General features: G+C 39.1%; 2 protein-coding genes across 3 annotated transcripts in view; both read right to left on the minus strand.

Moving 5' to 3' along the window:
* LOC149549921 (uncharacterized) overlaps nucleotides 1-23,921 on the minus strand; it is a 161,776-nt gene that overhangs the window by 34,315 nt on the left and 103,540 nt on the right. For both annotated transcript variants that reach the window (XM_089793144.1, XM_089793145.1), the window contains 2 exons: nucleotides 22,551-22,841; nucleotides 22,274-22,457 (listed from right to left, as the gene is read on the minus strand). In XM_089793144.1, the coding sequence (XP_089649270.1) occupies nucleotides 22,274-22,457; nucleotides 22,551-22,841 (475 nt within the window). The remainder of the gene's footprint in view (nucleotides 1-22,273; nucleotides 22,458-22,550; nucleotides 22,842-23,921) is intronic.
* On the minus strand, nucleotides 7,373-8,269 carry LOC149549923 (uncharacterized). The gene is made up of 2 exons (XM_089794981.1): nucleotides 8,188-8,269; nucleotides 7,373-8,067 (listed from the first exon to the last, which is right to left on the minus strand). Exons 1-2 carry the CDS (start codon nucleotides 8,192-8,194, stop codon nucleotides 7,502-7,504), a joined length of 573 nt encoding a protein of 190 aa, XP_089651107.1. The 5' UTR covers nucleotides 8,195-8,269; the 3' UTR covers nucleotides 7,373-7,501.

Consider the following 23,921-nt stretch of genomic DNA (forward strand, 5'->3'; position numbering starts at 1 on the left):
ACCTCATATCATTGCATAGTGTTTGCTATTCTTATTTCCTCCTTTATATTTCAGTATGAGTTGTTGAGGACAAAGCTATACTCGCTTTAAGTGTTTGTCATGTTATGCCTTGCACCTCTACTGTGCTACTTTCGTGGCCCATTGGCCATCATCCGACACTCATCCACTTAAGTTTTATAACCTTTCCTTAAGGCTTTCCATAGCCCTGAAGCCTATTCTCAATTGCAATCCTTAGACTTGGAACCATGAACTCTACAAGGACAACTTCCTATCCACACATCAATTGAAATGGTGTTTGGTAGTTATTTTGTATGTGACTTGGTATGCCCATAGTATCAATGGTAACTTTTCCTCCTGTTACATACCAATTTTTGACCTAAGTTGAAATATAGCCGTTGAGGTTCGCATGAAATTAATTGACAATTTAATTTGTTATAATCTTGCAAAATGGTAAATGGTTAGCCATTATAATTTCAAGTGAGGATAACAAGCTAGTTGATCATTTATCACGAATTCATGAAATTGAGAAGATGGTTAACCGTTATGATTATTTACGATTAAATAATTTATTATGATAATATAATTTAATTATGGAGAATTTCCTTGTAGAAAACACGTCTAAGGGGTGGAAGCATTGTCAGAAAAGAATTAGGCACATGAGCATCACCATCACTAGGCAAATGGGTTAAGAACTTAGCGATTTGAAACAAGATACATCTGTGGGACTCGCATGAGCTATTTAAATAAATAAATTGAGAAACATAAAATAATTGAGTTAAAATATAAAACGTACCTCTAAGGATTTAATGTGATCATTCACCTTATTATTATAATAGATATATCTATATATGTACATATAGATATAAAAATGAGATGGCACCATTATATTATAATAATTTAATAAAGTGATGTCACTCCATTAATATTTACATGTACATATATAATATAAAATTATAATAATATTCAAATATAATAACATTTGAATTATAATAATATTCGAATTATAATCTTCCAACTCTATTCTTTCCATTTTAATATTCTTGCTTTTAATCGATTAACATTTGGCATGTTAAATCGAATTTATGTTTTAGAAATTTGAATAGACATCTTGGAAAATGATAGAAGCCGAGGAGTCTCAGCAAGCCTTGAAAGAAGCCATGGATCGACCAAGGAAAACATCATTCCTTCTCCTGTCTGATACTTCTACTTTTCAAGCCGAGTGTTGAACAATCATCCCAATTTCATTAACCAATATTGCCTTGTTTTCCCCTTAATCCGCCAGTGAAGGAAATCTGCAAACAAGTCTCAACTAGCAGGTGAAACAACTACCCGACAAGAGTTCTGGTTGAGGACAGAAGGAGCCACACCAAACAAACCTCAAGCCGTTCTCAGGTCATGCTTTGTGTTTCTTTATTCCTTAATTTCCCAAGTTTAAGACTGACTGTAGCCAGCTTCATAGAGCTAGGACTTTGATTGATACACTATATGTTTTCGTATTCGTTCTTCTTTGAAGTTTAAGTCCAAATTGCAACAGGACATGCATTGCTAGGACTGTGAATAAGATACTACATGCATTTGTATGTCAAGATTTCTTATAGCCGACTATATTTTGCTTGAAATCAAATACTTTGCTGTTAATCTCTTACAATCCCATAGAGTCATCGGGATCTTCCTGGTATTATCTTTGTGGAATGTATTATCATTTCAAATTCAATGGTAGCTATAGCAATTTAAATGATTGTATGAACTAGCATCAAAAACCATGCTATCACAATTTCCAAACAAGAATTAGAATACTACAAATTCTCTAACACCTAGGATTCACTGACAAAAATGCCATAAAATGGTGAAGAGGTATAAATAATAATAGAATGCTCATAATCTTATAGACACCGACGAATTCACCAGCAAAGAAGCCATGAAATGGTGAAGAGGTGGAATGAATTTGCAAGAACGCAGAAGAGAAATCAGATATGAATAAGTTAATTATTTAAACAATAAACTCTGCAATCCTTAAGAATATCCTTTTCAAATCATAAATTGTGATAAGCTAGAACATATATGTTATTCATGAAATGGTTGGAAATCAATAGACAAAGCCGATTGCTCTGAGATCCGAACACTTAGGATTCACCGATTGTATAGCCATGGAAAGGGTAAAGAGGTGAGATGGAGTCTACATTGACTTAGAAAATAGAAGTAAGATATGATACATTAAATCTAGAATAATATCATTTAATAGCTCATGCATGATCCTATTAATGTAACTACTGCTGTCGAGTCTAGTGGTGTGGTTAGATACTAGGATGCTCAGTAGATGACAGATGATCCAAGTCCAATTTTGGGTAGGGAGGGCCTTTCTCGTTGGAGATTGTGTGGGGAGTAAGTTAAGGTCCAAGGTTGGGTGGTAAAGCCCCTGACAATGTTTCACCTCTCCCCAAGTTGTCGGATGTACAACAAACAAAGCTAAGCTATACATTCAATTGTTTGTCGGAAATAGGTAATTCACTTTTATGATGTATATGCAAGAAGGTAAGATTAATTGAGTTATTTCATCGTACAATTATTTTACACCTAGATGTGAGAGATAGTTTTATGGATTGTTTTTCATTTATATGAATATTAAAGATGAGCATAGCTTCTAATCTTCAGTTATTGCCATAGTTAAAAAATCGGAAGGAAAGGAATGATACAGTGGTATCTGAAGCCCTAATTGATTCCGTGGTATTTGAAGCCCTAATTGATACAATGGTATCTGATGCCCTAAATGATCCAATGGTAATTGAAGCCCTAAGCGATACAGTGGTATCTAAATTCTTAAATGTTCCAATGGTAATCGATGCCCTAACTGATATAGTGGTTTGTGATGCCCTAATTTTATAAGTGGTATTTAATAGTAATTGTCATCTGATTTTGACATAGCGGTATTGAATGGTAATCGTTAGATGATTCTTTTATAGTGGTATTTGTGGACTAATCTAGGTGATTGTAAAAGCCTTCTTACAATGAATTATTGGTTCAAATTTCACAGTATGTGGATTTTAATTCCTATGGTAAATTCATTGATGGTGTTTTAAGTTCTTACTTAAGAAATTTTGTTTAATTGATTTTTAACCATCAATCTCTTTCATATGAACGAAATTGATTTAACTGTCTTCCTATTAAAATGAAGTAATAATTGTTTTTCTTTCAATATGCTAGTTGTTAATTAAGACTCGGAAAAACTGGTTGTTACACCTCCTAGTCTTCTGGCTCCACTCTGCATGATTTGTAGATCACGGACACCAATATCTTGTTTGTCGTTTCTGCTTGACCATTTGCTTGTGGGTAATATGGACTCGATAAGGAATGGAAGATCTTGAGCTTTCTTGTGAGAAAGAAGATGATATGATTCACAAAATGACACCCTCAGTCACTCGTGAGCTATATCAGGATCCCATACCTTATGATGATCTATTCATCAATGCACCTTTCTCTACTCAATGTAAAGTTGTTTGGCACGGCCAACGCCTCCACCCACTTTGTAAGGTACTTTGTTGCCACCATGATGTCTATGCACCTCCTTTCTTTGCTAGCCTTCAATGCCTCGATGAATTCAAGCCCCACCTTTCGAATAACCCCTGTGCCTGTGAGAGATTCAAAGGCAAGAAGTCCTTCTTTAATGGTTTTTCAATTCTCTAATAGTGTCACATCTGAAAACCCACTCCTTGGCATCGTTGTATAATGTAGGCCACCGCAGGTATGCGTGTAGCACTTCCATCGCCATAGTCTCAGGTCCCATGTGTCCTCCAACCAGACCTTCACATGCCTCCCAAAGCACACTTGGGAATTTTTCCTCCACGATGCACCTCTGTAGCACCTGCTTCTTTCCCATCTTATACAACAATAGATTAATCAACTAGAATGTCCAACTCATCAAGACCAAATTCCTTCTTTCTCCAAGCAACATGTCCCTTGGGAACAAGGATTTAGATAGGTACTCACCAATGCTTGTGTACCACATTGTCAAGACTATGATATGAAACAAATGCGCATTTGGAAAACCATCATTTACTACCTCCAGTGGTTCTTTAAACTTGATGTGGGAGAGTTGATTGGTAATCACATGACTCTTTCCCAAGTGAACTATGGTGGTAAAAATAAACTCCTGCAACAATAGAAACCATCTGCTCACTCTCCCTTATGTTATGGGTTTATTAGTGAGATACAACAAAGCCTGATGTTCCACATAGAAAGTGAATGGTGTTACCAATAGGTAGTGTCAAATTATTTGGATGGTGTATACCATTCCTAGAGCCTCCCTCTTCGTGGTGCTATAATTTTTCTTAGCCTTAGACATCAAACTTTTGGCAAAATAGACTGGCCAACCCACTATCTCCCACCTATGCCAGTGTGACTCCAATTGCAAAATTAGACACATCCACGTGCACATGTAACTCATTGTCCCAATTCAGGTAAGCCAATATTGGTGCACCGATTAATCGTATCTTCAACTCCTAGAATGCTTCCTCCTGTGTCATCCCCCAAGTGTAGGGTTATCCGTTACATTTAAGCTTGTCTAATGGATATGCTTTAAGAAAAAAAATTGATGAACCTTCAATAATATCTTGCATACCCCAGGAAAGACTTCATCTCTATAATGTCTATAGGTGCTTCCATTTCTATAATCATGCGTATTTTGTCCAAGTCTGTCTTCAATCCTACCTTGCATACAATATGCCCCAAAATCTTCTCTTGTGGTACCATAAACTTGCATTTCTTTGGGTTAAATGCCAATCATGCTCTCTTGCACTCTCTGTGCACTCCTTGAGAACTATGAGGCATGTATCCTGCGTACTAAACATTGACCATTATCTTATAAGTCTTTAAAATTTCCCATAGACATTTTATTAAATATGTGCAATATGAGCCTTAGAATCCATCCATGATGGAATAGATTTCATGCCCTACCACTTCTTCGAGGATGCTATTAGTGAAGGGAATTGGAAAGGGGTCTTTCACCGTGATCACATTGAGGCATTGAAAGTCTAGAAAGATGTATATATATTTCATCTCCTTCAAGGATATAACAATGGGAGAGACCCACCCACTTGTCGTTACTTTGAAAATAACGCTTGCGTCCAACATTCATTTGAGTTCCTCATTCACTCAGTCGACATAATTCTTATTCATTTTGTAATGCCTATTTCATACCAGTACATTGCCAATTACCAATGGAATGCAGTGCATACATAGCTTTAGGGATATTCCTTTTAAATATTTATATGTCCAAGCATATACATCCTTTTACTGCATAAAGATCTTAAAAGCAACTGCTTTTAGGACGGGGCTCTAGTTACCTAGGATGTTTCTTGGATTAGCCTCATTGCCGAGGTTGGTGACTTTCAATGAGGGTTCCTTGTGCCAAATTGACTTTGCCATGTCATATTGATATGTTAGTACTTCGTTCACTTGGGCCTCCCATTGGTGTATCTTCGTATGCTGGAGGGAACAAGTTCATCTCTGCCCCTTCATCCACCAACAATGTATGGCAATGGAACAACTCATATATTCCATTTTCCAATGGAAGAGAGCATTCACGGAGTCTAAGTCATCCTTGGAGCAGCCTTCCAATTCTAGGATACCCTCCTCATTGGGTTCCATCCATTGATTCCCTTCATCTTGGCCATTTGTACCTCCATTAGACTTAGATTTAATGAGGATGCTAGGTCCATGCTCACAATCTATGCCTTGAGGTCGCCATATTTCTTCGCAGATAAAGTGTTTCATTTCCAATCATGCTTCACCTTGGTAACCACCAATCACTCTCTCTCGAGGATTACATTATAGCAATTCGTTCCAATCATTATTCTCTGCACCATTAGTGTCCCAATTGGTTTGATGTCGTGTTGATCTACACCCACCAAGTGGAAGATTGGTGGCCATAATGTAGGTTTTCCCAACTTCTTCCATATCTCCTTCGAAAGCACATTAACACCAAACCCTTCATCCACGATGGTGTCTATCAGAATGGTACCAAGTATACCTATTTCTACCAATGTTGGATGTCTCCCACCATTGACAACCAACCACATTGGATCTGTGGAAGTGTCGATATATGCCTTTGCACATTCGACACAATGTGCCGCATGATGTGAAACCAATATGGTGTCTAGAAGGGTTGTGCGTGGTTGTGGCATTGTCTCTAAGAGATCTTCGAGTTTGATCAGAATATCTATATGCATCATTTGCCGCAAAATGTTTTGCTCGACCTCTGTCCATAGTGAGGTGCTTTCCATTTCGTGTCTCCCTCCTCTCAGCTATCATCTCTTTTTTTGTCTACCTTACCATTGTGTACCCTCTGCTTCTTCGTACAAGGATCGGGGTACGTGGCCTTCTTTGCTTGTGCATAGGTGACCTCTAATACCTCCTCCCTTGTGCTCACCTTTTCAATATTTGACAAGTTGACATCGGACTTTGAATAACTTGCATCCTCATGGTCTCCAAGTTTGCACCATCTACACAAGAATTGAGACATTTCTTCCCTTGCACAGTTATGAGCAAAATGTCCCACTTGGCCACATGTGTGACATTGGATCATTAGCCTTCCCTTTTCATCATATTGGATGTTGGTTCGCCTATTGTTATTATTATTGTTGTTGTTTCTTCCTCCATGCATGTTGCTCTAAAAGCCGCCAGACAATGTCGCGGTGTTAGTCTCCTAAGGATTGCTTGTTGCTATTGATGTGAACAGCTCTTGGGTGAACAACATTTGTTGGCCCCCCCGTGTCTACATATTGTATGGGCATTCCTTAGTGGAATAACCCATAATTTGGCAAATGTCACATATACTTTTCTTCTTGCATGCTATCCTGGTATTGTCGTCTTCCTTAAATTTAACACACCATAGATCTCCATCCTCATTTGTGCACATACTAGCCTTCATGGACTTAAATTCCAGTTAGTATGTCCTTTGGAGGGCTTGTACTGTCTTACTTGATTCCTCATCACTACTCTACACGGCAGAATCATCATCCTTAGTTGATGACATGTGCTTCTTCTTTTTACCCATCTTTCTCTTGTGTTCCAAGCAGTGTTACGGGACTCGGACTCACCTTTGACTCGGAAAGGTCAAAATCCGACTCGAACTCAGACTTGGCGACCGGACTCGGCAAGGACTCGGAAAATTGAAAAACTCATGAAATCCAAATATTTTTAAGGATTTTAAGATTGTTTCTTGCATCTTTTAGTAAATTAACATCAAATACACAATAATTGATATAAATAGAACTTACTTAATACACATACACAATTTTGCATAGATCACATAAGTATAAAAGCGAATTTTTGAAGGAAAAAAACTGAATAACCAAAATATAAAATTATAAACTATAAAGTAATAAACATAGTGTCACTCCAATATCAAAGACTCAAATGTCTACAACATTCATGGATTACAAAATCCATGGTATCAAATTCAAAGGTTCAAAACATATATCAAAATAACAACTAGAGCCATCCTCTATGTCCTCCTACGAGTGCGCCTAAGATAAGTCATGGAAGACTCTAGAGCCATCCTCTCTACCTGTGTCTGAGGCTGACCCTGAACCTCTTCCTCATCCTCATCATCATCATCATCCTCACGCACATAATCCTCGTCATCAGCCTCGGATCCATCACTCCTAGCCTCAGGGTCCACTCTGTCTCCTCGTGCTCTAGCCTCCTCAACTGCCATCGCTACTGCCTCAGCCTCTCGATCCACCTGATCTATCCACTCCACATCTTCATCACTGAAGACAGGATCATCCACCTCTGTGTTCCACTCTGCATGAGGATCAACATTCTCTAATACAATCGGAGTTGTATCGGTGCCAAGGATCTGTCTATGGCGAAGGCGAAGGTTGTAGTGAACAAAGACAAGATCATTTAATTTTTGCACTACCAACCTATTGCACTTCTTTGAGTGTATGTGCTCAAAAAGACTCCAATTACGTTCGCATCCTGATGCACTAGATGACTGGCTCAAGATGCGAATCGCAATCCTCTGTAAATTTGGCACCTTTGTGCCAAACATCTCCCACCATGCATCTGAAACAAGAAATTTTTGAATTATATCAATAACTTTGAATTTATCAAATTAAGATGGTAATAGAATTACTATTAGAAATTAGGATGTAAAAATTAGAATCAAAGATTTTTAGTGTTTACCAGGCATCAATGCTGTCCTATTTCTTTTGCACAACTCTCGTGCAAATAAGTCCCCTTGAGCTTTCTTAAATAGCTCAATCTCACGGACTATATATGTGCTAATTGCTGAATTAGGTGACATTCTCTCTATAACATCGTAGAGGCCGCTCCACACCTCATCATCAGCCTTGAAATGTGGGTTGAACTGGTATGCTGGATTAAGGAAGTAGGCTGCTGCATGTATAGGCCTGTGAAGTAGATTGTGTCATCGTCTACCAATGACATCCCATATAGGCCCATACCTATCTCGATTCCTTGCAAAAAAAGTGCGAATGGCCTCCTTCACCCTATCCATGCCCTCATAAATGTAGCCCATTGAGGGCTTCTCTCCATCAGCTGTTCGTAGGAGAATAATAAGCGGCTTTACAAACTGCAATCATTATGAAAGTTGGAAAAGAAATAATCAACTTTAAGTTTTTTCTTTAAAAAATGAACAATAATTTATAACATAATTTCATAAACAAAATAAAGTTGAAATGAGGACAAAAAGGGAAATTACCTTCACAATATCAGCAATAGGTGTCCAAAAAGAGGGCTCGTCAAAAATATGATCAACTGCAGCAATCCCTGCAGTGGTCTTTGCATATGAGGATGCAAGCCACTCCTCACTAACAAACATACGTCTCAAACCTCCCTTTGAATCAAGCAAGGATTTCAATGTGAGGAAGTTGGTTGCAAATCTAGTGACCCCTGGACGAGACAACTTCCTTTGCTCATTGTGTTTCCTCATGAGGTTGAGGACCCATGTATGATTATATATGAATTTGCATACACTCCTTCCTCGCTCTATAACTATTTTGATCCAAGGGAGTTTACCAAGATCCTCTAACATGAGGTCAATGCAATGAGCGGCACAAGGGGTCCAAAATAGGTGAGGGTGTCTCTCCATAAGAAGCTTTCCTGCAACAACATAATTTGCTGCATTATCAGTAACTATTTGCACCACATTCTCCTCACCTACATCCTTTATCACTTCATCCATTATCCCATAAAGATATTCAGCATTCTTTGTTTTTCCCGAGGCATCAATGGATTTCAAAAAAACCGTGGCACCTAAAGAAAAAGAAACAAATTAGTATAATAATTAATGATGAATCATAATTTATAAATTCAAAATTTATAAACTTAATCACTTAAGTACAAGTTCTACTTCTAAATTTTTAATGTCTAAGACTCTAAGTACAATTACAGTTTACCTGTTGAAGAAACAAGAAAGTTGAGGGGTGTTCTACTCCTTCTATCAGTCCAACCATCAGTCATGATGGTGCAACCTTTTTTCTTCCACACCTCACGCTGCTCTGTGATTTCAACTTGTACATCAGCCACCCTTTGGTTCAAAATAGGGCCTCCTAGCTCTTCAGCACTAGGGGCTGTGAACCCCGGACCACAAACAGCAACAGCATCGATTCCAATTTGCCAATAAGGGGACCTAAAACAAATAGAATAAAATTTCAAGTTAAACAAATTAGTCTATTATAAATAAATTTGAAAACAAAATACAAATTAAAATAAACAAAATAAACATATTATTGAAAGCTGAAAGTTGAAAGCTGAAACTTGTAACTTTGAAAGCAAGAGAAGACTTAAATTTAAATTTACATAAATAATTACCTTGCTGCATTGAATGAAATGTTGTTGTAGATGAAGAAGTTCCCAAGTGCCAATTTTGCATAATCATGTTTATCCTTGTTCCAACCCATGCCCTCAAGCGATGGCTGTGAACCTGGAGCCGTGCGTGGAGCAAACATAGAATCAAGTGTCGATTTTTGCTTACGAATGCGAAGCCCAATGCTCACACTCGTAGAAGCAGTGGTATCCGTATGTGGAGCAGTGGATAATGGAGAGCGAAAACTAGAAGACCCCTGTTGGGCTTCGGCTAGTTGTGCCATTTCTTCATGTTGCTTCTTTTTCAATTCTTTTTGCTCCAGTTTTTCCTCTAGAAGAGTTTGAATGTCTCACATAACATCTTGGAGTACATCTTTGCATTTTTTAGCATCACGTCTAGGTATATGTGCTAGGTGATACTTCAATCTATTTATTCCTCCCCCATTATATACCACACCACAATGCCAACATGTAACAACTCCCTTTTTGTGCCCCGAGATGGCATGTTTCCAAGCCCTATCCCTTGCTATTGCACTTGGGTCTGCATTAGGGTTAAATGGAGGCCTATTTCTACTTCCCTCACCTTGTTGTTGAGACATTATATCAAATTTCAATAAGTTACTGTTCGCTGTCAGCCTGCTGCAATATGAATGTAAACAAAATGAGAAGTAAAAATACTTAAAAAATATGAATGTAAAAGTTTAAAACATAGTATAAAACAACACAAAAAATGCAACAACAACTTGTAGCTTACCTCTTCAAATTTGCACAAACAATGGAAATGCAAGTTTGTAGAAACCTCCTCCAAATGCTCCCTCAAGCTCCTCTCAATGCTTTAATGCAAGCTAGAAAGATGCACAAACCATTAGCAATCAATACGGGAGACCAAACCGGTTTGTTGATTTCTCTCTCAAAACCCCAATATTCTTCTCTAACTCTTTCCTCTCTCTTGTGAGCACAAGCAAATGGTGGAATGACCTTTTTAGGTCAATAACATGTTATACAAACCAAAAAAATCCAATTAAACAAAGCATTTTATGTTTTTTTTGCCTTTTTACTTGTTACCCGCCGGCGAGAGTCTTGGCATCGGGACTCGCCGAGTCAGGCAGGACTCAGACAAGACTCGGCAGAGTTCGAGTCAAGAGGCAGTCTGCCTCGAAAAGGTGGACTCTGCCTCTAACTCGCCGAGTCCGAGGCTGACTCGGCGAGTCCCGTTACACTGGTTCCAAGTCCATTACTCTATTGTAGGCATCTACGTGCAATGGCAAAGGCACAATTTTCATTTTCTTCTTCAGTGCAGGTCTCAACCCTTCAATGAATCACTACTTTAGGCCATTTGTTGGTTGGCTGCCCATTTTGCCCAATAATTCCTTCAACCTCTGATCGTATGCTTTGACAATCTCGTCCTTGGCCTATTTGGTACTATAAATTTTAGTCAATGGGGACTTTGGTTTTATCCATGTTTGAGTGCTAATCTACCGCCACTCCCCTCAACGTGGTTGGGAATTGCTTAGCGGCCTTAGCCCACTCAACCTGGTCTGCCACCTTGTCGACAAACTAGATGGTTTCACAAGTTCTAACTACAAGGACACACATGATCTTCCTTCCAATCACCTGTGAATTTTGGCTTTCTATTTTTGGGATATGTCTACAATTTTTGTTATTGTCAGTGCATTGTGGTTTTTGGAAAAGAATGTGTTAGAGCTTGATAGGTTACTTCGGTTACCATGTCGCTATGCCCTTCAGACACTCATGGTTGCACAAGTATCCCTTGCACCACCGTCCCCAACCTCCTTCTCTCCCTCAAGCCTTGTGTGCCTCTTCTCTTAGTGCAAGAGTTAGGTTTCTCAACCGGCTTCTAGTATCCTCTGATAGTGTGTCTTGGTCTATGTCTTCTTCGTTTACTTCATTCCCTTCAATGTGTCACCCTCTTTCCGTACCATAGTCCCAAACTCCGATTTGTCCACTTGTTGTGGTGCCTACCTAGTTCTCTTCGATAGCTTCTTCTTCACAAGTCTCCTCGGTCGAATTCACGCTTTGCTTGTTCCTCAAGTCGCCTAGCCCTCTAAATAACCTCAAACTCGTCTATGTATTCTTTCTAGTTTTTGTTTGTTCAACAAATTTGGCATTAATTCCTCCTCTTTGAAGGGTTGCCTTGTCATCTTCTTCTCTTGTCCTTTTCCTTTGTTTCCCTCCGCCTATTTTTCTCAAACCTTCAAAGGATTTACTAGCATCCATTATCTCGGTTGACTTCCTCACGTGAATTCTGCAAGGCCAAGAATGCATGTGCCAATGGTCGTAAGAGACTACTAATCAATCAAACCACAATAGAGCTTACTCTAAGAGAGTGCCACACTATGCTCTCGGGAACTTGTCCTTATGCAATCTCTCTCTGCATGTGGGTTTCTATTGACACTTACAGTAATGAGATGAAGTCAACCATCAATGCTCTTTCCCCCTCAAACAACTCGAATGCATCATCTTCATTGTAGCTACTTCCTTTGTTAATGGGTTCTCCTATTATGCGTCCCTCGCCATGTACCACTCCTTCACTCCTAGATTCTTTTTAAGGCAACAATGCCAAATGCTTTCTGGTATAGTGAAAAGTTTAGAACATACAAAATGAATAGAAAGGATATTAATTTAATGCAACACAACATAGTACCAACACAATATCAGAGAACTTGTCAACTTCTTTATTATTCTGAGAAAATGTTTACATTCATATGTTCAAACTCAATGACAACATTAATCCATTCATAATGATAATGATTGGGTTCAATACATAGAATATAAAGTGCCAAAGGGTTTCAATGAACCTTCACGACCAACCAACTACCCAATTGCCAACCCCTTTGGAGACACCGATCACATGTTAACAACTATTTTACCGACAACATTGCAGATAGATGATATTAATTAATAAGTTATTAATTCCCTTTGTCAATTTTGAAGGGACGTTGTAGTCGTCCCTTCCTAAAAATTTCTTGTCTTCAAGCATTCATATGTATGGAATATATGACACTCAAACATTCCCACCAATACTTGGATCCCAAATTAATCTAGTACCCAAGTATGCTTTTTCATGTGTTATGCTTTGCTCCATCAAGCTTTTGCTACTCCACTCTAATGTAAACATCACTATGCCTAGAATTGTGAAGCACTCAACCCTGATCCCACATAAGTAACGCAAAAAGCATGCCCATGCTAGGATACCAAATCGTCTTACTTTCACAGCAATGAAAATTGGATAGATAAATGTTTTTTGCCATGCCACCAATGTTGAATGTTTATCTGAAATTTGATGAACTCCAAGGAATGTAAAAAATGATCATCCTGGGTGTATGCTCAGTCATGACAATCCACCATATACAGCTATTATAAATTAGAACAACATCTATTCAACTAAGAACCTCATCCCAAATGAAGCAGCAAGTACCCCCAATGACAGAGGATGATGGGAGCTCATCAATATGCCGATCTCCAATAAGAATGATATGAACCTCTATAACTCGTCCAATTAGCTCTTACCTTGAAAAGACAAACTGAAATCTCTATGATCACTAGTGTTGTGTTTCCAGCTTAAATGCAAAATTCTGACCTATCCAAGTGGTCAAGATAAAAGTCATTTCTAGTTCCTTGTTTCGTTTCCAACCTAGGCAGTTGGAAAACTTGACCATCTTGAAAATAATTTGTACGCTTGAAACATGAGAAGGTATAAGAGATAGTTGAAGATCCTAGGTTGAGCATGGAAAGTGGAATTTGAAGATCAAGAGAAAAGATCGATTTCCACCCTTAAGAGAAAGATGATATTTGAAGATTTGAAAACATTCAAGTGACAAGAAATGAATAAAAAACCCAAGGTAAATGGGTGTTCAATTGAATATTCACTAAGTAAAAGCCAAATTTTAAGGATGAGACGAATGTTTTGAAGTCAAGAGGTCGATTTCCACCTAAAATCTGAAAATTCTGACCTCAAGGAGTGTCATTCCACCTAAAATTCTCAATTCTGATCAAGTATAGTGATCCAAGTTCAAGATCAAGTGCAAAATGGCTAACTTCTAGATCAAGTGCAAAATGGCTAAGTCATGGAGCATTTCCAGCTCCTTGTCTCATTTCTGAGCTCCTTGAACTGTTTCCAGCTTAATGGCTAATCTCCAACCTGGAAAAGGTATGATTTTTTGAGGAGAAATTTGCAAGTGGTCTGGACCAAAGTTCATTACCAGCTTAATTGGGAATTTCCAACCTATCATACCTATCATAAAGAGGCGAATTGCAAAGGCAAAAGTACAAGTAATATCAAGGATGAGATTCAATGTGAAACTTGATTAAAAATGCACTTGTTGTTTTAGTTTTATATCTCTCTATCTCTTTTTTGCACAATTGTTATAATAATCCACAATGATATAGCTCATCTAGATCCTTATCTAGAGTTTTTGCAAGTAAAATTCAACTCTAGGCCTTTGATCAGCACTTCCTTCTCCAAGAAGGGGAATTTGCTTGGCTACATCAATCTACTTGTTTAACCATGAGTGGTGGAGTATTCTCCTATGCCAATTGGATGTTTAGATTGTTTCGTTCACAACTATATCTTTTGCCTTGGATTTGATTTACGCCCTAACTTTCACTTTGGCTTCAAAATCACACAAATTGATTTATAGTCAGTTGCTTCCTGTAGCCTCCTCCTTTATTCTTGTTCTTCTACCAATCTAAAAGATTTTCTCATTTCAGAATCTTCCCCTTGAACACACTATGTTCTTAAATATTATCCAAGCTGGATGACAATAATCTATTGGATACACCATCAGTTCTCCTTCCCTCTTTTATTCCAACAGCACCTTGAGTTGTATTGTTGTGCTGTATGTTGTATTTCACTATCTCTTTTAAGGTGGTCTTGCAAAGTAAAAATTGTCTTGCTAGGATCCTTGCTAGATTACCTAACAATCAATCAACAATTTCAGTCACCACCAGGTTACCCTAGAAGGAAGCTGCAGTTACTGTGTTTCTATTTGATTCGACTCTTCAACTGAACAGTTCCACAAGAAACTAGTGTCTTGGTAAGCTGATCTTTTCTCTTTCTTGTGCTTTTTATGGTTCTTGTATTGCAGGCCATTGCATCTATTGGATACACCATCAGTTCTCCTTCCCTCTTTTATTCCAACAGCACCTTGAGTTGTATTGTTGTGCTGTATGTTGTATTTCACTATCTCTTTTAAGGTGGTCTTGCAAAGTAAAAATTGTCTTGCTAGGATCCTTGCTAGATTACCTAACAATCAATCAACAATTTCAGTCACCACCAGGTTACCCTAGAAGGAAGCTGCAGTTACTGTGTTTCTATTTGATTCGACTCTTCAACTGAACAGTTCCACAAGAAACTAGTGTCTTGGTAAGCTGATCTTTTCTCTTTCTTGTGCTTTTTATGGTTCTTGTATTGCAGGCCATTGCCTCCTAGTCTTCCATTTTGTTGTGTGATTAGCAACAGCTATTAAACTTTGATTCTTTTGAAGTTTGATCTGACTTCACATTGTCGTTAGTAGAAATTGTGTATCAGCCGACGGGTCCCTTCGGAAAGGTTCTTGTTATGTAGCCGACGGGTCCCTTCGGGAAGGTTCTTGTTATGTAGCGACATGTTGTATGTGGCCGACGGACTCCTTCGGGAAAGTTATTCGGAAAGTATTTATACCCCCTTCGGGAAGCATTGTAATGATCAGATCTTATGGAGCATAATGTACTGTTTGGCATATGCGAATAATAATAAGAAGTTCTGTTATTCATGTCTATTGTCTGTGAGTTGATTTCTTTACCCAGTACGGTAAACATTTGGCATCGTCGCCCGATGGACCTGGCACACAGACAGACGGATGAAGACTAAATGCCGAATCAGTTGAATAAGAATAAGAATAAGTTGAAGGAAAAGGACGAAATACGCGTCGCGCAGGAAAATTTAATTTTGGCACAACAGGCTGAACGCAAACGGAGATTTCAGCAAGTTACCGACGGACACAGAAGCACTGAACAATTGTTGGAAGAGACTCGAAAATGGCTCGATTTGGTGGAAGAAGCAAGGGAGGAGTTTCTGAACCTGCATACACCGAGGGAAGAGAATCTAGACGGAAGGGGATCGACTCGCACGGCTCAAAGTGTTGAGGGAGCATGAGCGTGGAGTGAACTCTTCGTCCGAGATATACTTCCGGAACATATAGCTTCAGTTGAGGAAAACCCTTCTTCGCCAAATAGCGCGAGTGTCGAAAACAACGTGAGTGTTGAAAACAGCACGAGTATCGGAAACAACACAGGTGTACAGAATAGTGCAGGTGTACAGAATAGCGCAGGTATTCAAAATAGCGCGGGAGTGCAAAATAGCGCAGGTACACAACAAAACCCACAACATCTAGTAATGATGGCAGGACCAAAAGAGAAACTGCCGAAATTCGATGGCAATGGTACCACCGATCCCATTCAACATTGCAAAACATGTGAAACGATTTGGAGGGAAAATGGGATAATTGATGAAGACGACTGGATGAGACAATTTCCGGCCACCCTACAGGGCGTGGCAATTGACTAGTTTACTAGTATAGATCTGCAGAAGTTAGACAGTTGGAATAACATTAAAAAGGAGTTTTTGGCCGAATTTCAATTGTTGTGTGACGATAATGAAATTGTAGCAGAGATCTTCAATACTAAGCAAGGGAAGAATGAAACTGTCTGTGTCTATGCCAGGAAATTAAAAGATTTGATAAACAAAATAGAAAATAAGCTGGCGGATGGACTTCAGAAAAGGTGGTTCGTGGAAGGTCTACGCCCAAACTTGCGGAAGAAAATGAAAATTGTGCCGTTGTCATCATACACGAAAGCTTATAACAGAGCATTGAACCTCGAAAGTGAGCAGAAGACAAGAAAGAAGAAGAAGACTAGCTCATCTAATTTGGATGATGATGAGCCTTCTGGAGAAGATAGCAGCGACAATGAAGGCAGTAGCAAGAAGGTTCGTGCCCTACAGAACGACATGATCCGAATGATGGAGTTTAAAAATATGCAAAAGGAGACAAAAAGCAGTGAGTTGTGGTGCACAGAGTGTAAAACCAACGGTCATACTAAAGGATCATGTCCAAAGAATCAATTCTACGACAATTGTCAGATCATGGGCCATTCGACAAAGGAATGCCCCTTTAACATGAAAACTAGAGGATCTCCGCAGGTGCTTCTTACACAGGCAGCTTCCACGTCAGGAGGGAACGGAAATGCAAACATTGATGGTGCCACTTCGGGTGGGTACAGGAATAATAGCAGAGGGCAAAACAACAACAATAGCGGCAACAACAATAATGGCGGAAGGAGTCGAATTCAGTATGATGCGAATGGTCGGCCAATAGTTCAATGTCGCGCATGCAATCTGTGGGGTCACTTTGCCCGAGAGTGCACAACGGCGAACACACCAAAGTTGCTATGCCGATGGTGTGGACCTGGCTATCATGACGATGCTAAGTGCCCAAAGTCCAGAGTAAACTTGATTACTATCGAGATGGACAAGGAAGAAGTTCTGGCAATCACTCGGAAACAGGCGAAACTCTACCCTGATCCAATGGAGGAAAAGAAGAGACAGGAGGAAGCCCGCACAGAGATCCAGAGAGCAATGCAAGTAGAAACGACACACCTGAAGGACACACAGGGTACCTCCGTACAGAACTGCGCAGAACAAAACATTGTACGAAAAATATTGAAAGCCGAGGTACCCATCAGGATAAATGATCTGTTGCTCACTATGCCTCAGCTCCGATCAGCACTCACAAACATTGTTCCCACTGCTAAACTACCAGGAGAAAATGGAAGGGAGCAAGAAAGTGGAGCAAGTACAGCGGACAAAAAGGAGAAGGAAAGTGGCGCAAGTGTAGAAGAACCGATGCTGTTAGCCCTCTCATCCGGACGCCATCCGGCAGTTGTCAAAATGGGAATTCTCAGGATTGTATTGACGAAAACGATTGTGGACGGAGGGTCTAGTGTCAATGTGTTGCCTGAAGACACCTGGAAAAGGTTGGGACAGCCGACATTATGGCCGCCTACATTCTAGCTGCTAATGCCCGATCAACATGGAATTAAGCCATTGGGAGTCCTGAGAGCACAACCAGTGACGATTGGAACACAACCATTCTTGTTGGATTTCGTTGTGATCCCACTAAAGCGGAGAGGATATGATGCCATTTTGGGCCGGGGGTGGTTGATACAAGCCAAGGCAAAACACAATTGGAAGAAAAATACTTTATCACTTGAAAGCAAAGGCCAAAAGTATGTCATCGATCTGCACACTCAAATCGTCGGGGAAGAAGCCCTATTGTCAGATTCCGAAGGAGAAGATGATGAAAGGAGGCAGAATATGGAACCAAATTAGGAGGGAGACTTGCGGTTGGAAGGAGGATTGACAGACGATGATCTGGATTCAGTGAACGGTCTTTACCACTGGCAAATAGAGGACTATGAGCTCTTTCCGAGCTGTAATATGTTAAGAGTCGACAAAGGTAAGAAAGAAGGAAATGAATGTCCGAAGGAATACAAAGAAGTCGAAGAAAGAAATGAATGTCCAAAGGAACATGGAGAAGCCGAAGGAGGAAACGAATGTTCGAAGCAACATAGAGAAGCCGAAGAAGGAAACGCAGGTATGACTAAAGCTGAAGGAAAGAACATATAGTACGAACTCGAAAGGAGGAAATATTCCACTGTACAACCGCGCAGGAAGAAAGCATTACGTCGAACCACAGATATAGCAGAAAGGTGCCAGCAACAAGGAAGACACATCATACGGTTTGCACAGGAAACAAAGAGGAAGGGTTCAATAAAAGTTGTAGCAGTATAGAGTGAATGTGTTATTGACGGACAGAAGGGGCAGCTGACAGAGTCCATGGTAGCGAGCTTCGGCAACAAATTGGACGATATGGAGATGACACAGAATAGGAGTAGCAGGTTTCAACTCAGACAGTGGGTGTTGAAGTACGACGATCGGAATGAGACCAAACCAAGCAAGTTCAAAATTAAATGGGTCGGGCCGTACCAGATTCGGGAAGTGGGCGATAACAGAGCAATAAAACTATGGATGCTAGAGGGAAAGGAAGTGGCTAACGCAACGAATAGGTCGAAGTTGAATGTCTACCATGAAAGAAATAACGCACCTCCATGGACGAACAACTGAAAAAATAATGACTGTAAGTACTGTATATATGTAAATATTGTACATATGTAAGATCAATAAGGACAGGAATTTTATTAGCAAAAAAAAAAAAAAAAAGCAAGGGGAAAAAAAAAAAAGACCGTACGGATTTTTCAGTCTAGCAAGAGCGTACGGAATTTTATATTAAGTCTGGAATTGGCATAAAATTGTACAGTTTCCTTCACACATGAATGTACAGATTTTTAGCTATTTTAACCATGCACCGTACGGACTTTATTGAAATTACCGTAAGGTATCTCAGTACGAATTTGTAACAAAAGTTATGGTACGGATTTTTAGTGTAGTGACCATACGGATTTTTTGGGAGTTTGATCAGTACAGATTTTTACATGTGCTGTACGGATTTTTGGGGGAAAGCCATTGGCACTGTACGGATTTTGGCCGTACGGAGTACGGAATTTGGAGGAAGTTGGAAGCAAAGGCAGCATACAGAAATTGCAATTTAGAATGTAATGTACGGATTTTTAAACGAGTGGCCAGCACATGAGTTTTAGCAAGCAGAGTACGGCTTCTTTTATGTAGTCATAGTACGAATTTTCACAGAGTTGAGGATGAGGAAGGATATTGCTACAGTACGGATTTCAATGGATAAGCTCCCTGTGTGCTTCAATATGAATTTGCAAATTTAAAGCTTCCAGTTGCGTACGGATTTTGCATAATATGGGATACGGTTTTTGCATAACGTGGCGAATTGATTCTATAGGTTTTGGCGTACGGCTTCTACCTGTTATTGCATTCAGACTTTGGAGGACATTATAGGATATTGCATAAGGAAGGAGTCGATACGGTGGCAGGATGTATGGTGTAGCTGCACATTGGTAGCACAGAAGGTTGATAGGAGGTTTTCTTGAAAAAAAAAAAAAAAAAATCGACAAATCAAGAATGCTCAGAATGAGTATCAGATGATGCCATAGGGAAGGGGAAGCACCAGCGGTTGCCAAAAAGAGTGTAGAATTGGCAGAAAATGACAGAGATGGTGTGTTCCATGCAGTTTTGTGTGGGTTTCAGAGTGTTAATGTGGTCTTGGCAACGAGGGGCGTTGCCCCTCAACCCCGCCGGGGGCGTTGCCCCCTGGAACCCCAGTCGTTGCGGATATTAGTCGTGGGAAGTGTGACCAGTTAATGAAACTTGCAGCTATTGCAGGCATAGTGTGCCAGAGGTGGAAAGATCTACAGAACAAGCATTTCGAGAGGGGTGTTACACTTGGAGTAGGTGTTGGCCGTGAAGCTGTCTTGGTAGATGTAGAGAGAGCTCGAGAGGAGTTGATCATCCAGTTGAAGGCAGTTCAGCAGCACTTGGCTCAGTGGACCCAGAGTTGGAAGCAGAGAAAGCGGCATTGGTGGCTATCAAGGTCAGCTTGACTTAGGAGATATTGTGTTTTGGAAACTAGTTTGGCGCAGGCACAGAACGAATGTGAAAGTGATGTAGCAAATCTATCTTGTTGTAGTTAGTTGTTTGAGTTTTGTTCTGTAGTCGTCAGGAGACGACTTTTCTTTTTGGAGGGGATGATGTCGTTGGTAGAAATTGTGTATCAGCCGACAGGTCCCTTCGGAAAGGTTCTTGTTATGTAGCCGACGGGTCCCTTCGGGAAGGTTCTTGTTATGTAGCGACATGTTGTATGTGGCCGATGGACTCTTTCGGGAAAGTTCTTCGGAAAGTATTTATACCCCCTTCAGGAAGCATTGTAATGATTAGATCTTATGGAGCATAATGTACTGTTTGGCATATGCGAATAATAATAAGAAGTTCTGCTATTCATATCTATTGTCTGTGCGTTGATTTCTTTACCCAGTACGGTAAACACACATAGGCAATGTTGTCAGACCACAAACTACTTTTATTCTACAATATCAATGCAAAAGTATACAAATAAATGGAACAATTCATAGCAGAACTGGTCTTACACAATGCAGTGCACTTCTGCACCCACAGCTCTATGTAAAGACAACAATAGTTCGTAACTACAAATAACTTTTCATTAAAATACTATCTTCACCAATAATTAGAAAACAAAACAAGTTATCCATGCTAGAATAAACAAGATATGCCAATTTTATGGCTTTTCTGAACCTAGGATCCATCTAAGATGGTTGTTTCAGAAGGAATTTGTGGCCTCCTAAGCAGCATTGTGTTTAGGACCATTCAGCACAACCAGCTGTTGAGAACAACAATAAAATGAGAGTGTGGATGGAAAGGCGAGACAAAACTATTTTTCTTCAATCACTAAGATACAAATATTGATCAATTATGGATGACTACTTATGTACATTTGCGTGCTGCAGGATTGCTTTTTGTGAGAATCATCAACAAGTACACAAGGGTATATTTCCTTGGAATGATATAAAGACCAGAGAATCTATACCTTGAGTGTGAGTCATCATTGTGCTTTATAGAAAAGATAATCCAATGCTCAGTAGAAGGGTTTATTTTTGCTCTTCCCATTGTTATGTCAAATTGTATTGTGCACTGTCAATGAGAGAACTTCCCTGTAATTGTTTTAGATGAAGACAAAAGAAGCAATTCTAGAAGAGAACCAAGCTGGTATATTAAATGATTTGTATTGTAAATGCAATCCAGCAGTCTGATTTCTCAAAAGTGATAACCTATCTCAAACTCAAATTAGCATCATTGGTGATAACAGGATTTTTACAGACGACTTCTTGGTTTTAGTGCCCCGTACCAGTCATTCTGAAAACTCATAACTCCCTGCAATGCTCTTTTTTAAGTTTGCAGCTCTAAAGGTTATATGCCATCATAAGAGATATGAGATATAGAAAGCAAACCATAGTACTTGTATAGTTTGAAGAATGATGGAAACTCAACAACAGAACCTGTATTAGTGTATAATTCTAGAGGGTTCCCCTAGAGTCCTTTTAGTTTTTTACATAGCATGAAGCAACTCAAAGTTTCCTAGAGACGGCTATCACAACCATGAGAATGAAATTGATAAATTAACCATATCAAATCTGAAAATTTGAACCTAGAATATTAATCATAATGAAAAGGAGAAAATCAATACAATGTTGAGGAATATACATTCAATGTCCAGTGTGAATACAGGTAATCTAGATAGCAGACAAAAATTATATGCACAATACATTAACGCTATACTTACAATATTACATGTATATATATTATAATTCCAATCTACTTTAATTTCTTCAAATAATTTTTCCTATACAAATAGGCATTTCTAAAATAAGATATATTAAAGCACACCTCCATTGGTTTTCTTTTCAGTAGGGGCAGAGGAGATGATGGTGTATTTTTCAGCTCTGTTAAAGGAATGATCTTCTTGGTAAGGAGCCTCTTGGGAGAAAGGAATATTGATGGCTTTGAAGAAGACAGTCTTTCATTCGTCTGCTTCAAGACAGTATTTGGTTTTCCATTTGCTAATTGGAGCCTGCATTAAGCCAAGATTTAAGCTTTACTGAAAATAAGGCAAGTGCTCGGGTTTAGAGATAACTATAATAAAAATTAAGGTTTTAGGTGGCACCTGGAAATCTGCAACATAGGAAGATTTTTTGAGGGTTTAAGAGGGATCAAAACAGATGTTGTTTCCATCCCACTAATTATAGCTTTAGAACTCTCCCCAAGTAAACCCTTTCCAACTCTAATATTACTTTCATTAGTCTTGGCAACTGCAGAAAGGTCTTTCTGAGCAGTATCTTGGATCTTTGTCTGTGCAGCAGAAGAATTTCTTTCTGTTGCCATGTTATCTACATCTTTAGCCAAAGATGTCTTTTGGCATTGTTTTCTCAATCCCCGCAAAAAGTTCTCTCGAGGTCTGTGTACCAGAACAGAAATCAATATTATTCTAAAATTCAAAGAAAACATCCATGCATGTAATCACCTGTCCTTTATCCAACTATCAACACCATAACTATTATTGTTGAAATTCCACTTACAAACAGGTAGCATAAGTTGAAAATGACCATTTGCTTTTGTTCAACAATTTGAATCTCGAAATTACTTTAAAGTTTATAAACATAGCTTCCAGCATTATATGTATTGCTTGTAGTAAATAAGGTAAATGACAGCAACAATGTTTTTACATGTTTCTGAAACTCAGTTAACCAAAGCGCTTCATAGATTGTGATACATAAGCAACCACTACCCAATAACAATTTGAACCAGCAAGTAATTTAATAAGCAGTTCACGTGTAGTCTTATGGTTCCAATTTAGAATTCAACTTGATTGGGTTCAGCAGTAGGCTCTGGGATTTAAAACAGAAAAATCATGTGGGGGGGCCAATTGGTCTGAACATGCAACATTTTACATGGATTTCTAATCCACAATAGCACAACTAGATGTATTTTTGACAAACATAGAAAGCAATTAAGGATGGAATAAAAGAAACTACGAGGGTATTTCCAAGTCTACTGCCAAGGAAGAAAAGGCTAGATTTTCGAATTGTTACTAAATATAGGGCATAGAACAAATTACCTTAAATATTCAGCAAAATCAAAGTATCCATCAGAGGTGATGCACTCTAATCACATTAAAAAAAGAAAATGTACCTATCCATCCTTTCTTTGCTCTTGTCACTCCTTTCACTCCCCCAAACAAAGAGAAATGAAATTGTAAGAATGAAGTTTGGATTAGATGGGCTCCACATACAATAAGGGGTTGAAAGCAACCCTAAATCAAATTTGAAAACATGCATATATTTAAAATACTCCAAAAGTTGCCAACTACTACAGAAAGCCTAGACATTCCCGAAACAGTCAAGGGATGCATGTGTATCCTCCCACCGGTCCAAGAATGCGAGGACATTCCCACGTTTGGACAGCAAATGGATGGCACTGGGAAACTTGGGAGCATTGTCCCCATGTCTTGGGGACTTCATGTCTCGAGAACAGGGAG

Source organism: Cupressus sempervirens, chromosome 7, assembly GCF_028749045.1.
Source record: "Cupressus sempervirens isolate cs-2001-9-10 chromosome 7, ASM2874904v1, whole genome shotgun sequence".
Lineage (NCBI taxonomy): Eukaryota > Viridiplantae > Streptophyta > Pinopsida > Cupressales > Cupressaceae > Cupressus > Cupressus sempervirens.